The sequence below is a fragment of the Pistacia vera genome, unplaced genomic scaffold, assembly GCF_008641045.1.
Source record: "Pistacia vera cultivar Batoury unplaced genomic scaffold, PisVer_v2 Contig525, whole genome shotgun sequence".
Classification (NCBI taxonomy): Eukaryota; Viridiplantae; Streptophyta; class Magnoliopsida; order Sapindales; family Anacardiaceae; genus Pistacia; species Pistacia vera.
Genome location: NW_022196363.1, coordinates 677,053 through 691,438, shown reverse-complemented (window position 1 = coordinate 691,438; position 14,386 = coordinate 677,053). Strand labels below are relative to the sequence as shown.

Genomic DNA, 14,386 nt, shown 5'->3' with positions numbered 1-14,386 from the left:
ACTTTGTTCGCTCAAAACAGTTCGCATATGTTCTGTTCGCATGTAAGAATTTATATGTAATCGCATGTGAATTGATTGTAAATTGTACATATTTATGAAAAAGTGAACTGCAATTGTAAAGAAAATATGTCTTCATTTATGTACAAAAAGTCAAGACCCGATTACAATAAGGACAATTCATTACACTAAGGCTGGTCGGGGGGATCCTTCGAGCCGGAAGCACCTGCCTAGTCGGGTCCCTGAGCGGCCGCGGCGGTCTGGTCGTCCTCCTCGGCCATAATCCGCAAGGTCGCCTGCCAACCCTCCGGGAGGTCGGACAAGTCCAAATCTGGGTTCCTTGCTCGCAGGGTGTAGATGGACCCGATTGCCCAGTCCGCAGCCTTCTCCTCCATCTCCTTTGACTGATTCTGCATTTCTTCAGTCAGAGAAGCGATTCTCTCCCGACTCTCCTGGAGCTCGGCCTCGAGAGCTAGCATTTCTTGTTCGGAGGCCACCCTATCTTCTTCAGCTCGCTGAGCCCGTGCGAAGGTCGTCTGGAGCTCCTGGTCCTTTTCTCCGACCTCCTTAGAGAGCCTGGCAGTTGTCCTTTGAAGTTCCTTGACTTCCTCCGCATGTCGATCGGGCTCCGTCTTCTGGAAGTCCACTGTTCGTAAAGCAGTGTCCTTTTGGCTCAGATACCTGTTCGCCGCTTCGAACGCTTGAGTTCTTTCCGCTTCAACGGACTCTAAGCTCTGCTTCAGCTTTGCGACCTCTTCCTGCAGGTCGCTTGTCCCCTTGGCGGCCCCCAGTCTCGTCTTTTCCATGGACATCCTCATCGCGAGCAACGCCTGCGAGCAAGATATGAGTCAGAAATAAACCAGAATGAAATTTCAAGTACAGCTCGTTTACCTTGCTCAGATGCTGGAACGACGTGGTCATCAGGTCATCGCCCGTGTCGGCAAACTCATCGTACGACTCCGATAGCTCACAGTCGAGCAGGCCATAGACTATTGGCTGCAGGTATTCGGGCAGACTCCCCAATGAGTCTAGAACTGGGGCGTCCTTCGCCTTGCCAGCAGCGACCGCCTCGCCCACGGGCTCCTTGCCCGACCTCCTGGGTTCCTGGAGCGACCTCAGAGGCTGTTCCTCAGATTCAATCTCCGACTCTTCGGGCTGAATCTGCTTCCTCTTCTTCGACCTCTGGGCCGGACCCTTCCGCTTTGGGCGAGCAGTTGGCGCCTGAGCGGCCTGTTCCGTCCTGGTCGCTTCTTGCACAAGACGGGGCTGGGAAGCCGGCACTGTTCGCACCGGCTGTGCCGGGATTGGACGAGCAGCTTCGGCCGCCCTCTCTCTCCTCGATCTGGGGAAGACTAATGGTGCTCGGCGGGGCTGTCCAGACTCTTTTGGAGGCATCGTCCCTGCATTTAAGTTTGTTAGTAAACGAAATCATTCTACGACCAGAAGGGAACCAGTATAATTTACCTTCTGGGGGTTCTAAAGACGCCTTGTCACTGAAAAACTCGTACTTCCGCAAGTTCGTGGTCGTCACAAGCTTCCTCGCGTCCCGGCTCTCCTCGTCCAGTACTCCAAAGGATACGAGCCTGTTTGGGTCGGCGAGTAAGTTTTGGCTGGTCGTTCTGTTAACTGCAAAAGAAAACAGGTCGTTACTACTGATCATGCGAGCAGATAATGAACCCAGCGAAAGGAAACCTACTTGGATCCTGAAAACGGCAGTAGCCGTCGTAAAAGAAAAAGAACTTTGTCTCATAAGCCCCCGCATTGCTGGGATAGCTGTGTATCCCCGCGGCAATGGTAGGTCGCCGAGACAAATAGTACGAGTCCTTATCCCTGCTCTTTTTGAGGTAATAGGCGATGCCGAGCTCCACTGCCGTTGGCTCGCCCAAGCCGCTTTCGCAGCACGCAATGTACATCGCGACAGCGATGACGTACGCGTTTTGCGTCAGCTGCATCGGTGCGATCCCAAAATGATCCAGGACCGACCTGATGAAAGGATGGAAGGGAATCCTCCCTCCACCCTTGAAGATCTCTTCAGAGATCGCGGCAAGGCCATCAGCCGGGCGCCGTGACGGCCTAGTGTGGTCGAGGAACACCTCCGCGCGGATGTCAAATTGCCTCTTTATTCTATTATATTCTTCGGTGGTGAGAACCAAGTAGACATCGAGGGTTGCGTCCTCGGGAGCTCCCCGCGAGGACGAGCTGGCTCCTTCCTCGGGTCTGGATGTTGACGATTCCATTCCAGTCTGCAACACCGACAGACACGGTCATTTAGGCCTTCGTGTTTGTCCCGTGCGGTGGCAGGGGACAAATTCTTAAACCCTAACAGTAACTCGAGCCGCCGTACACGGCTCGAATCCAATGACGGCATCACGTCCCTGGTGAAACACCGGGAGACCCAACGCCATCGCCCAACCAAGCAAATACAAAGAAAAAGAGGAAGAAGATAATCTTACCTTCTACGATGAGTAACCGAGACCGAAGCTCGTTTCAGTTGCCTGAGAAGTGCCGATCGGAAAAGAATGGTTTCTGGTTTGCAAAGGGCTGTCACTCGAAACAAAAGAAATTTCGGTGACCTCATCTGAAAAATGCGAGTTTTTATATGGATTGCAAATCGACGGTTACCATCTCTCGGAACTGAAACGACAGCCCACTCTCTCTCCCCGCATTAAATGCGCCCCACGTCGCATTAAATGCCGTGATAATAGTCGTCGTTTCGAATGCGCTGCGCAACTAATGCTGTCAAAACGGCGTCGGGTCAGCACACGATGCATTTAATGTGTCTGACAAACGCTTCAACGCGTGCAGAGCGCCTGACAGCGCAGAACCAGGTTCATTGAATTTCTAAGGCACAGAAAGGAGTGCCCATCAAATCCAGGTCGCTAGAATGAAGATTGTCAGGTCGCTTAGGCAAGGAATTGCGCAAGATCGTGTTCGCCAAGAGTCCTGTGCCGAGCTCATCCCATTCAGGTCGAAGCGACCAAAACCTCCCATACGACTTAGTTTCCAAAGTTCGATCCTCAAACCTTAAAAACTAAGGGGCTTCTGTTATGCCTGGGAAACTAAAGGACTGACGTGGGAGAGTCACGTGAAGGGTGACCTGCTCCCGTCAGAGCAACACGCACATGTCAGGCCTGCCAAATGATATGGAGCTCACACGCGTCCATTTCCCTGCAATAAATCGTGCGAAGTCAGCTTGGGAAAAGAGCAATGGGACATAAAGCCGGATTATATCCTGACAATCACACCAAACCATGGATTTAATGATGATTACACGCTTCAGTTTGATATAAAATGAAGAAGACCCCTTCATTAAAGGGATTCGGCCATTTTCATACTGAGAAAAACTCTCTCTCTCTCCTGTAAACATATTTACTTTTTCCAACTCTTTTGTAAGTCAGTCCGCAATTGCGACCTGACCCACACTAATATCAATACAAATCAGTGGACGTAGGACTTGCTACCTTAGCATCCGAACCACTTAAAAAACTCCCTTTGCATTTATTTCGCTTTATATATTCCATTTTCACGTGTATTTAACAGCCAATCAACGTTACGCACGTGACAATTCGTTGGTGCCAAAAACGAGCATCAACAGAAGGGAAGAGAGGGAAAAAAAAAAGAAGTTTAAGACAGATAATACCTTCCTAGATGCATAGATGCAATAGGTCCTCCATATCCAAACATGCCAAAAAAAGGTTGTATTGTCACCAAAAGAAACAAAGAATCTTGTAAACAAAAAGAGTGACAGCTTCTTACAAAGAATATAAATAATATCAAAGTTAATATTGGAAACTGGGACAGACTGTGAAGGAAAGACCGTATATTTATCTGCAATAAAAAAAGCAATACTACTAAATATATATAAAGGCAAGATACAAAAATACTCACAAGATTGCACTTTACCTTTAAGTATGGAGGTTTGCCTCCTACATCATGTTCTTTGGAAGTCCTGTTAAGTGAAGCACCCATCTTCCCCCTAAACATATGAACCATTAATCCAAGACTGAGGCAGCCAAAAGAAGATGATAATTAGGAAAAAAAAAAACCTCCTGTAAATCAGAGCTGTGTTAAAAATGTGCACGGTGGGGAAAGAACAATTATATCTAACATTAAATGTAACTATTATTTGTAAATTACATAAATATAAAACACAACATGCAAGAAAATCGATGAATGCTTATGCAGTCTACCCTAGTCAAATATTCTTACAAATTCATAAATGAAACCAGTAGCCTGTATTGAGCAACTATTCTTTCTTTCAGTCTTTCCTTCTCCTTTCTCCTGAAATTTTGGTTTTGGGTGGAGAGATAGACAGGAAGTTGTTCCTCTACCTGGCTGTAAGCCTATTTTCCTATTTCCAAACAAACTAATTTTTTCTTCTTATCATATATAAAAAGTAAACCTCTTGGAAATTTTTTCATTCCTACTTCTTCAAGGAACTACATCAATATTCAACGAAATTGTAAAATAAATAAGCCAAAGCTGAAAATGTGGCAGTCACAAATTTTCCTTTCCCTTATTGTCAGAAAATGAAGCTTAAGCCCCATTCCAACCTCTGAAATATCCAACAAGCACACACAGGCACTAAAAAAAGAAGGGAAGTTTGTAAGTATATATTGAAATCTATAACATACCACTTAGCTATAGAGTTTTCTTCACTACTATCCATTCCTTGGCCGGTGTCAAAAATTGATATCTTATCCTCCGCAATATGCACACTGCAAAGATATTAAAATGATCATCCCATACCAAGCATTAAAATGTGAAAGGACATTTAAGCCAGGCTATAGCAACTTATGACAATTGAGTGAGCTGAATATATGTACCAAAGCAACCATATATATCAACCCAATTGAAAAACGAATAAAGAACTAATTATAAGCAGATATACAGGTGCTCAATTTCATGACTCCTACACCTCAACTCAAGGAGACCTTCATCACAGAGTAAAACTCTAGGGCAACCACTGAACCCATTGATATATGCAATTTTAACACCAATAAAGTATGCTTAAAACTGTTTCTACTATGGAGAGCAATTGGGGCTTTAAGCAAATTTTTAAGATATGAGATCATTTACTAATACTTTTGAAAATAAATGTTTCATATAAAATTTAAATGAAAAAAGTTAAGAAAAAACATAATGTAAACACAATAAGAGGATAGAATACTATAGCATGATAAAATTGTATGACAATATCAACTTTGTCCCATTGGTTGAAACTGAGGACATCACTTAGACTGAAACAATATGATATCAAGTTCCGTCCTTTCTTGGTGGAATAAGCGGAAAGCACATTTAATCTAGGGAGAGATATATGGAACTGACAGAATTAATATCTTGATGAGAATGATCACACAACTGATCAAAGTTATTTAGGTTATTTGTAAATAAAAATAATGAAAACCAAACAATGGAAAAAAAAAAAAAGTTGTTTTGCTTAGGTTAGTAAAAGTAATAGAGAAGTTAAAAAACAGAGTGATGACTTTTTTTCTTTCTCTCATTTGTATTGTTCTTTTCATAAGAACTTTTATGTTATGATACATGATAATTTTTTTTCTAAAAACTAGTTTATATATATTTATCTATTTTGAGGTCAAACCTTACCATCCCTATTTACAGTGAAGTAAACAATAAACAAAAGTATTCTGAAAAATAATGGAGTTCATCAATTCGCATATAAACAAATTAATTTGCAAGTCCATTGGGTCAGTTTGATGATAACAGATTTGATATTCACGTTGTAAAGAATTGGAAAAATAGAAATATGCAGTAAATAGCATGAAAATCAAGCATCTACAAAACAAACAAATAAAAGTAAATATAGTAGGCAGCAAAGCAAAAATATTGTCATCATACAAATGTCATACCTAATTAATCTCCTATCATTTTCACGACTGGTCCATACGGCTTGCAACGAATTATCCTGGTACATAAGCAATACAGAGAATAAGCGACTACATAAACCAAAAAGCCAAAACTTCTTCAATTCTTTCAATTGCATCCAACAACATACAATCAAATCTGCAAGAGCAGTTTCAAAAGTGTATTCTTCTGGCAGCTCCTTTAATATATGAGTATCTGGCGTCAAATCCCACATGCCCTATAAACAAACCAGTCCATCACAAAATTGAATACAATTTCTTTGTTAAACACAGAAAAGATGAACAAAGAACCACAATGAATGTTCAAAATCAACAATAAAGCAAAAATGTGCAGAAAGTCAGAAATATTAAGAATTACTAACCTCAAAAGTGTTGGAAATCTCACTGGACCCATCCTAATGAAGAAATAAACAAATTAAAGCATCACTGAATTCTGGCATGAAAACTCTTATAATCAAACAGCATAAACACTTAGACTAGGAATAGTCACATCTAGCCGTAAAACATGGTACCTATTTGGCTTGAACTTTAAATTTATATTTCCTCCCTACAATACCATCATCATCCTCCAATGCTCTTTTTTTCACCCTCTGGGATGCACTTGGTCGTTCCATAGTTAAAAAAAAATTGCAAGCTCTGAAACAAAAATAAACTCTTTCACAGCTCTATCTCTATGTTTGTTCAATACACAAAACAAACCCTAAAGCACATAGACCCACAGGCATACACAAATACATACAAGCCTTTCAGAAAGGAAGAGGCTATTTGTGACCAAAAATTTATCTCAACACCCATCGTTTAAGTGGACCCACTATTAAAATCTTAAAACCTAAAACTGTTAATACACACATTAATGCTTAACTGAATAGAAAATATAATGGAAACTTAAAATATTCTTAATAGGTGATGAAAGAAATTATTTCTAAAACTTCGATAATGTAAGTACTCAGCAAAATAAGTGCATAGAGTGGTTTCTTTTTCAGTGAATATAGACCCAGGAAACCCTTTCTTTCTCACTCAAAAGAAATATAAATATATATTATATGATCTTAAGCAGAAAGACTTGACATTTACGCAAGTCAGTAAACAAAATCCACTATAAATGAAATTTTTTTTTTTTTTTCCGTTTTTCATTCAAAATAAAATAAAAATTATCAAATGAGCAAGTAACTTATTGGTTAAGTAAAGTCGTAGAGACTATCCAAAATCGACGAACACAAAAGACATCCAATATATAAAAAGACTATCCAAAATCGACGAACACAAAAAACATCTAATCTATGAAAAAGAAAAAACAACAACAAAACGATTAAATGAACACGAAACCATTTTTCTTGCACTAAAAAGAAAATACAGTTTCTATTTTACCTGTGTTAGGATGAAAAAGAGCCTCTGATTGAATGGAAGGGTTAAGAAAAGAAGGAAATAGAGAGAGAGAAAGAGAGGAGAGAAATTTATAGTAAGTCAAAGAAGTAGAAGCAGAAGTAGAAGCAAAGCGCATTATAACGATTCAGTTTCTGGCGATGGAAATATGAGATGTATGCAGCGTGCCCTTTTTGTCAAGTAGGAAGGTTTGCTAACATATACCTATAGTGCAGTGTACCCTATTGTTGCTGATGTGCGCTACCTGTGCGCATTGTATGGTAATTGTCCGTTGTTGTTATCTGTTTATTTAAATTTTCAAGGCCGAATGACATTGTCAAAAAACCTCAAACTGCAGTTTGCCAGTTAAAATACAATCTTTACCCTTTATTATTCATCATAAGAAAACAAATTTTAAACTAATCCAAAAAATAGGAATCTAATATTAATCCAGTTAAAATACCATCTTTACCCTTTATTATGCATCATAAGAAAACAAATTTTAAACTAATCCAAAAAATAGGAATCTAATATTAATTCATTAGTCACAATTAATCCCCCGTCAATCCAAATGTGTCAAATTAATTCAAACTTTATCTCATATTAATCCCAAATTAATTCAAACTTTATCTCAGATTAAATTCAAACTATATCTCAAGTAAATCATTTTGTTTTAGTTGTTGTAATTATGAAGTTTAAAGCAGATACTTGTTGCGATTTGTTAGGGTTTTGTAAATTTTTTTATTTTTGAGTTGTAGGGTTTATATATGTGTTAGTAAAATGACAAGAATATCCTTCTTTCCTTAAAAGTTAACATCTTAATTTAAAAAATGGGGTGATGTTGGGTGTTTAATGTCTTTCCATGATAGTTTGGGGTTCAAAATGTGATTCCGTTTATGAGTAATAGGACTCTTGTGCGCGGGAGGACCACTAGCTTATATGTTTAATAAAAAATTTACTATTTCTCCAATTAATTAAATATTATAAAAAAATTAAATCTAAATAATGAATCAGCCTACTCCCTAATGGACCTAAATGTCATTATAAAATTTTACTGGATATTTTTGGACATACATCAGGGACCAAAATAGATTTAAAATAGTCATATCAGATGTCTTCTTATTTTATCCGTGGTGGTGATGTGATTAATAGCTTTTACAGGCAGTTTCACTAACATGCGCCTCATGTCATTGTCATTTTAATAACCGTATTTCAGAAGATCTGCCGCCCGGTGTAAAGTAAGATTCACTTAGAAATAAAAAACCTAAAAACTTGAAGCGCAAAGGCAATTTGCACTCTAGCTCCACGTCAGGTATTGTTACCGTGGCAGTGAATGATAATGAGCTCCAGTCGTTTCAAATTTGAAAATGATTCAAATGTTCAAATGTTGTAAATTACATGATTTATTAAAATTATAATTTAAAAATTATTTAATAATAATTGATATATTTCAATCTACTCGTTTAGGAGAATTTAATTAAAAATAATTACTATATACATATAGAGGATGGTACTATCACTTCTATTTTTTAATACAAATTTAAACATAAATTTATGTTGTTAAATTAAACTAAACGATCAAGATAAAGAGTGAGGTGAAAATAATATTTTCTAATATTATTGATATTAAGTTATACAAATATATTATTTCCCCTCGTTAATGGTAAAAATGTTAAAAAAAAGTATATATATCTCCCCATTAATTAAAAATGTAAGTACATTATAGATGATTATAAATGTAAAAGATCTATTCAGTTCACTCAAAAACTTTTTTATTTAATATAATATAAAATAATATCGATAACATATTACACTTATGATCAACCTCTAAACTAAGGTTAATCAATGGTCAGGACTGTATTAAATTTGCGGTTTCATTTCATGATAGTCATCTTTAAAACTTGCATTAGGTTAGCAATTTTTCCTCTCTTCCCATCGCACTTCTCTCTCCTCTCCTAAATTAAATTGTCATTTAACACCAAGATTAGATAAGAAATGAAAAATAATTTCAAAATTAATAAATTATGATCTTATGAATTTCTATTAAAAAAAAAATTATATTACTATACAGTAAACAATTTTTTGGTTAAATAAATATTGATCTTTTAAATATATTTTATTTTCATTTTGATATAAAATACATTACTTTTAATATATAATCCCAACAATTAATTAAATTACTTTTTTATATATATAATGCAAATCACAACTACAAATTGACCTTTAAGTAGTATGTCGTAATTAAACCTGTAATTTTTTTGCTATTTCCATTTATAATTTTGGTAAGTGTATATATATATATATATCAAAGGAAAAAAGAACATTTGATTCTTGTATGATTTCTAATCTTTTCTTTTTGAAGAAAATGTTTATATCTTTCACGTTTTAAGAATGACTAATACATTGAAGAATGACTCAAGAAGTCATGAGTTCAATCCATCTGACTTTCTAATAGGGATAGTAATTGAGAGGATTTACTCGGCTGTTAACTTCAGAGTCCGGGAGATTAGTTGATATACGNCAGATCTAGCCATAGATTTGGCATTTTTCGGCAAGATCCATGGAAAAAGGCTAGATCGACGCACGATCGGTCAGATCCAACCTGCTCTGCATCGTAACGCCAGATTCTGACCAGATTTCAGCGATGGTGGCCGGAATCTAGCACTGTAGGTGGGTGGGGGTATTTTTGTCATTTTATAAAAAATTTATATATTGGGGTGTTTAGTTAAATTAGCAAACCTAGGGGATTTTTTTGTTAATTTTTAAAACCTTACCTCGTAATAATCACCCTAATCAACTATCCAATACTATCTCCAAAATTCTATCCAAAATAACAAACAAAACGGACCCAATGCTATCTTCACATGTTACAAATTAAGATACGAAATATTTTAGGAAAAAAACCTTTATAAAATGATTTTTTTTTTCTTTTTTTGGTATATGGACCAAAAATTTAGATATCTAAACTGATTTACTTTGTTTAATCGTTTATTGAAGATACGATTGAGTGGAGATAAGATGAGTGTTGGATTGAATGGAGGATTATTTTGGTAAAAGAAGGGAGATGTGAGGTAGTCTAGTCATTATGCATATTCCATGGTTAATATGACCATTAATTTAGAAATTTATTATTTTTTTATTAAGATCCCCAAATTTGATCCATTATTAATAATTTCTTCTTCTTCCTTTATTTTTTTTTTTTTTTTTTCAAATTCTAAGATTAATTGGAATAGAAATATAATTTCTAAATTTTTTAACTAAATAGTTTGGCAACATTATTACCATAGATGAGATTGTCACTTGATGATAAGTTGCTATAACTAACTATCTCTGGGTAATCGAATGGTTTGATAGGGACTCTTAGATGTATTACTCAAGAGGTCTTAAGTTTACGTCTCTCTTCGGGTGTTAATAGGGGTATCTATTAGAGCCCGATCAGTAGTTCCAAGGCTCAAGAAATTAGTTGAGATGTACATAAATTGGTCTGGACACCTTTGGTCATAAAAAAAAAAAAAAAAAAAAAAAAAGGTCGCTATAACTAACACTGAAAACAATACAATAGACATTGGTGCAAAAATACGAAGAAAGATTTAATCGTCTTACTTACCCAAAAAAAAAAAAAAAAAGATTCAATAGTCTTTTATTTTGTTTTGTTAAACAATGGATTTACTGAAAAAAGTATATAAATTTCAAATTATAATGAAAAACTCAGAATGCAATAAGTTTCTATTGGAATATAATAATTGTTAAGGTAAAAATGTAATTTAGCATTTTTTGTTTGAAAATTATTTAAAGTTTTGAAAGCATTTGTAATTCAAAAACTGTAGAAATTGGACTGCTTTCTCTTTAAATAATGGGCTGAGATGTTTGGGATTTCATCGGTTTGTGCCTCAGCCCACCCAAGCCCAATATTTTTCCCACCCCCAAATGGGTTAATAATTTATTGAGAACTTATATACGTGTTAATGACATTTATCTCCTTCAAGTATGATAAAATAACAAAAATTCTTTTAAAGTTTTGTAATTAAAATAAATCATTTGTTAGATTTTAAGTGTTAAAATAAACGGTAAGAGGACAATTTGGTATATAAATTTTAACAATTTATTAACAGTCAAGAGATTTTTGTTATTTTAAAAACCTCAAAGGAATTTTGTTAATATATCACACCTTAAAAGATCTATGTGTTTAACTCCTTATCAAATCATGGGTTGCATGATGACTTTGAAATCATACTTTTTAGGAAGATTCAAAGACATAACATATTATGAACACCATGTATTTATTAAGAGGTTTGAATTACTTTGTATATCAAAATTTTGGGAGAGCTATCTTAATTCATAGTTAGTTACACTTAGTTAAGCTGAAAAAATACAACGTGTAAATGTGGCTTAGCGTGTTAAATTTGTCTGCAATCTAGGGATAACATTTAATGCTATGTAGAATAGGTGTGTTAAAAGGCGCAATGAATAATGTGTTTAGATTGTATATAATCAATGCTTGAATTAATGAATTTAAGAATTTTTTGTGTGTATTATTTCCTTTGCATTCTCCAGCTTGTAATCCAACAATTAGTATCATAGCTTTTGATTGGCTGCTGTAACCAATGAAAATTTTAGCTTCGGCTTTTTCATCAAGCTTGCTTCTTTTGCTCGCTGGAACATGTGCATAACAGATGCTTCCGAAGACTTTGAGGCCCTCCACACTTGGTTTAACTCCATACCAAGCTTCTATAGGAGTCTGATCGTTCAGGGCCTTTGTTGGCATAGGAGTCTGATCGTTAAGGGCCTTTGTTGGCAATCCATGTAGCAAATGGACTCCTGCATTAATTGCTCCAGCCCAAAATATCTTGGGAAGCTTTTTTTCAACAATCATGCCTCTAGCCATCTCCATGATTGTTCTGTTTTTTCTTTCACTCGCTTCATTCTACTGTGGAGTGTAAGGACTGTTGAACTGGTGCTTGATTCCAGCTCCTCTGCATATCTCTTTAAATTTATTCGAAGTATTGATTGTATTATAATATTTAATTTCAATATCAAACACTATCACTATAAAGATATGGGAGTAAATTAAAGAAAAAAGTTTTATCTTCTGGCACACTCACATTTATCTTTTGATTTAATGTTTATAAATGGACAGTAATACTTTGTTGAAAATCATAATTTATTTATACGAATTTAGTGATTATGTAATATATATATATATATTACTAAAAATATATTGTATTTTTTTTTTAATTTTCTCTTGGCAAATAATGCATTAAACTACATTAATTAATAAACATGATTTGAGTTGAAATTCTTAGCCTATTAAATTTTGGATGGATTATATTGACCCATTAACAAATACATTACTTTTACACATATAATCCCAACAATCCATTAAATTAGCTTTTTATATATATAATGCAGATCACAACTATAAATTGACCTTTAAGTGGTATTTCATACTTAAACTTGTAATTTTTTTGCTATTTCTTTTTATAATTTTGGTAAGTATATATATCTAATAGATATATATATATATATATATATATATATTATCTATCCAGAAACAAAAACACGGTTCAAAAATTCAAACCCAGAAAGAGAAAAAAAAATAGACCTCAAGGAATAGAAACCCAGTATTTTGGTATGTATATATGTATATAAAAAACATCCAAAACAAGAAACACGTTCAAAAATTCAAACCCAGATAGAGAAAAATTAAAAACAAAAAAAATAGACCTTGAGAAACAGAAACCGAATTCAAAGCAGAAAGATGAGAAAAAAATTTGGACAATTTCTTGATTTGTGCATGTCATCCTTGCGCAAGGGCCATGCTAATCTTCTCTGTATCGTTCCAATTTTATCGGATGTCTCTGAAGAGAAAACACTTTGCTGCCTTCTCTTTTCTCATAACTATGTAGCTATTCTTTGAACTAGACAATGTGGGATAGTTCGTCTCCAACTTGATGACTGATTTTACACATCATATGATGTATTGACTTTTTAAAGGAACGGGTAATTTTGATATGACTGGTACTCGGGTTGTTAGTGTTGGGCCGAGAGGCCCCCAATGCTATACTATGAGCGTAATGTATCAGCCCTTATTTGTTTAAAGGGCTTTATTTTTTTTAAATTAAATTTATTAATTTCATCTCTGTAATTAAATTGTTCACTTTCAGGGAATTTATTCAGTTAATTGATAAGATTTCTTGTAAGGAACAAGATTGGTCTGCTTCAAAAAAAAAAAAAAAAAAAGCGTTAAATATTCATTTTCTATAATTAATTCACACTAAAACATGACAAATATTCATGCAATTCATGATGACTGCTGAATCATACTTTTAGGAAGATGTTGTAGACGTAAAAATTTACCTGTAGAGAAAGAGGGTCTGATCTCGTGAGATTGAGACCACTAGCGATCTGCTACACCTGCACATGTAAGGAAACAAACGTGAAGTGACGGAAAACACCAAAGTGGTGTTTGCCGTAGGCACTCCGACGCTCAAGTCAACAAGGCTGAATTAGGCTAATTTAGTGAGGGCTAGGGAGAAGAAAGGTTACCGAAAGTCTAGTCGGGGACTGTGGCTACGGCTGTGATGCAAAGTTCTCAAGAGTAGGAACTTCAGGGTCTGAGGGTGTAATGTCAATGTCCCCTGTGAGAGGGCTGACCTCTGTTTAAATAGTGATTGTATAGTCTTCCAATCTTGGTGGGATGGGGAGTTCTCGTAGTGATCGTTCTCCCCAAGGATGTAACCTTTGGCCCCCTTATCCTGGCGTGAAAGGGGGTTCGATCATGACTCGGATACGGACCTTGGAAGAATTGGAATAGTAGTTGACTTCCTTATTAGAGTTCAAGTAGGAGTGTAATCCGTAGGTGATTGTGGGCTCCGAATTGACCGTAAGCCCAGAAGGTGTGCTAGGATCAGGAGGCCTGCGTCCAGATGGTGAAATCTGACTGCTCTTCACACCAAATGGGCCTTATCTGCGGAATTCTGGCTTAGGCCCCATCAGGATTGGGCCTAGGTTCTCATATTTGCTAAGGTGTTTCCCTATTTGGGCCGAGGATATTTTTTGGCCCTAACAGTTTGCCCCCCACTCTCTGAGTTAAACAGTGCTCAACTTAGAGAGTAAGCATCGCTTGGAGGCATAGCTGGTCG

General features: G+C 36.2%; 1 protein-coding gene, 1 long non-coding RNA gene and 1 other non-coding gene across 3 annotated transcripts; all 3 read right to left on the bottom strand.

The window, feature by feature from the left end:
- Positions 1-3,607: 3,607 nt before the first annotated feature.
- LOC116106938 (structural maintenance of chromosomes flexible hinge domain-containing protein GMI1-like) lies at positions 3,608-6,097 on the bottom strand. Its single transcript, XM_031393247.1, has 5 exons — positions 6,014-6,097; positions 5,868-5,923; positions 4,632-4,715; positions 3,901-3,973; positions 3,608-3,722 (listed from the first exon to the last, which is right to left on the bottom strand). The coding sequence occupies exons 1-5, from the start codon at positions 6,095-6,097 to the stop codon at positions 3,702-3,704; spliced, it is 318 nt and encodes a 105-aa protein (XP_031249107.1). The 3' UTR covers positions 3,608-3,701.
- A 146-nt stretch (positions 6,098-6,243) lies between these two features.
- LOC116106943 lies at positions 6,244-7,354 on the bottom strand. The gene is made up of 3 exons (XR_004124374.1): positions 7,251-7,354; positions 6,395-6,518; positions 6,244-6,277 (listed from the first exon to the last, which is right to left on the bottom strand). It is a non-coding gene; the product is annotated as an uncharacterized LOC116106943 (long non-coding RNA).
- Positions 7,355-13,009: 5,655 nt separating this feature from the next.
- On the bottom strand, positions 13,010-13,115 carry LOC116107016. The gene has a single exon (XR_004124388.1). It is a non-coding gene; the product is annotated as a U6 spliceosomal RNA (small nuclear RNA).
- Positions 13,116-14,386: the final 1,271 nt, after the last annotated feature.

Coding starts and splice junctions, on each gene's coding strand:
- LOC116106938 (XM_031393247.1), bottom strand. CDS start 6,097: ATGTGGGATTTGACGCCAGATACTCATATATTAAAGGAGCTGCCAGAA. Junction 3,974..4,631: donor GAAAACTCTATAGCTAAGTG/GTATGTTATAGA, acceptor TCATATGTTTAG/GGGGAAGATGGGTGCTTCAC. Junction 3,723..3,900: donor GCAAACCTCCATACTTAAAG/GTAAAGTGCAAT, acceptor TTTGTTTACAAG/ATTCTTTGTTTCTTTTGGTG.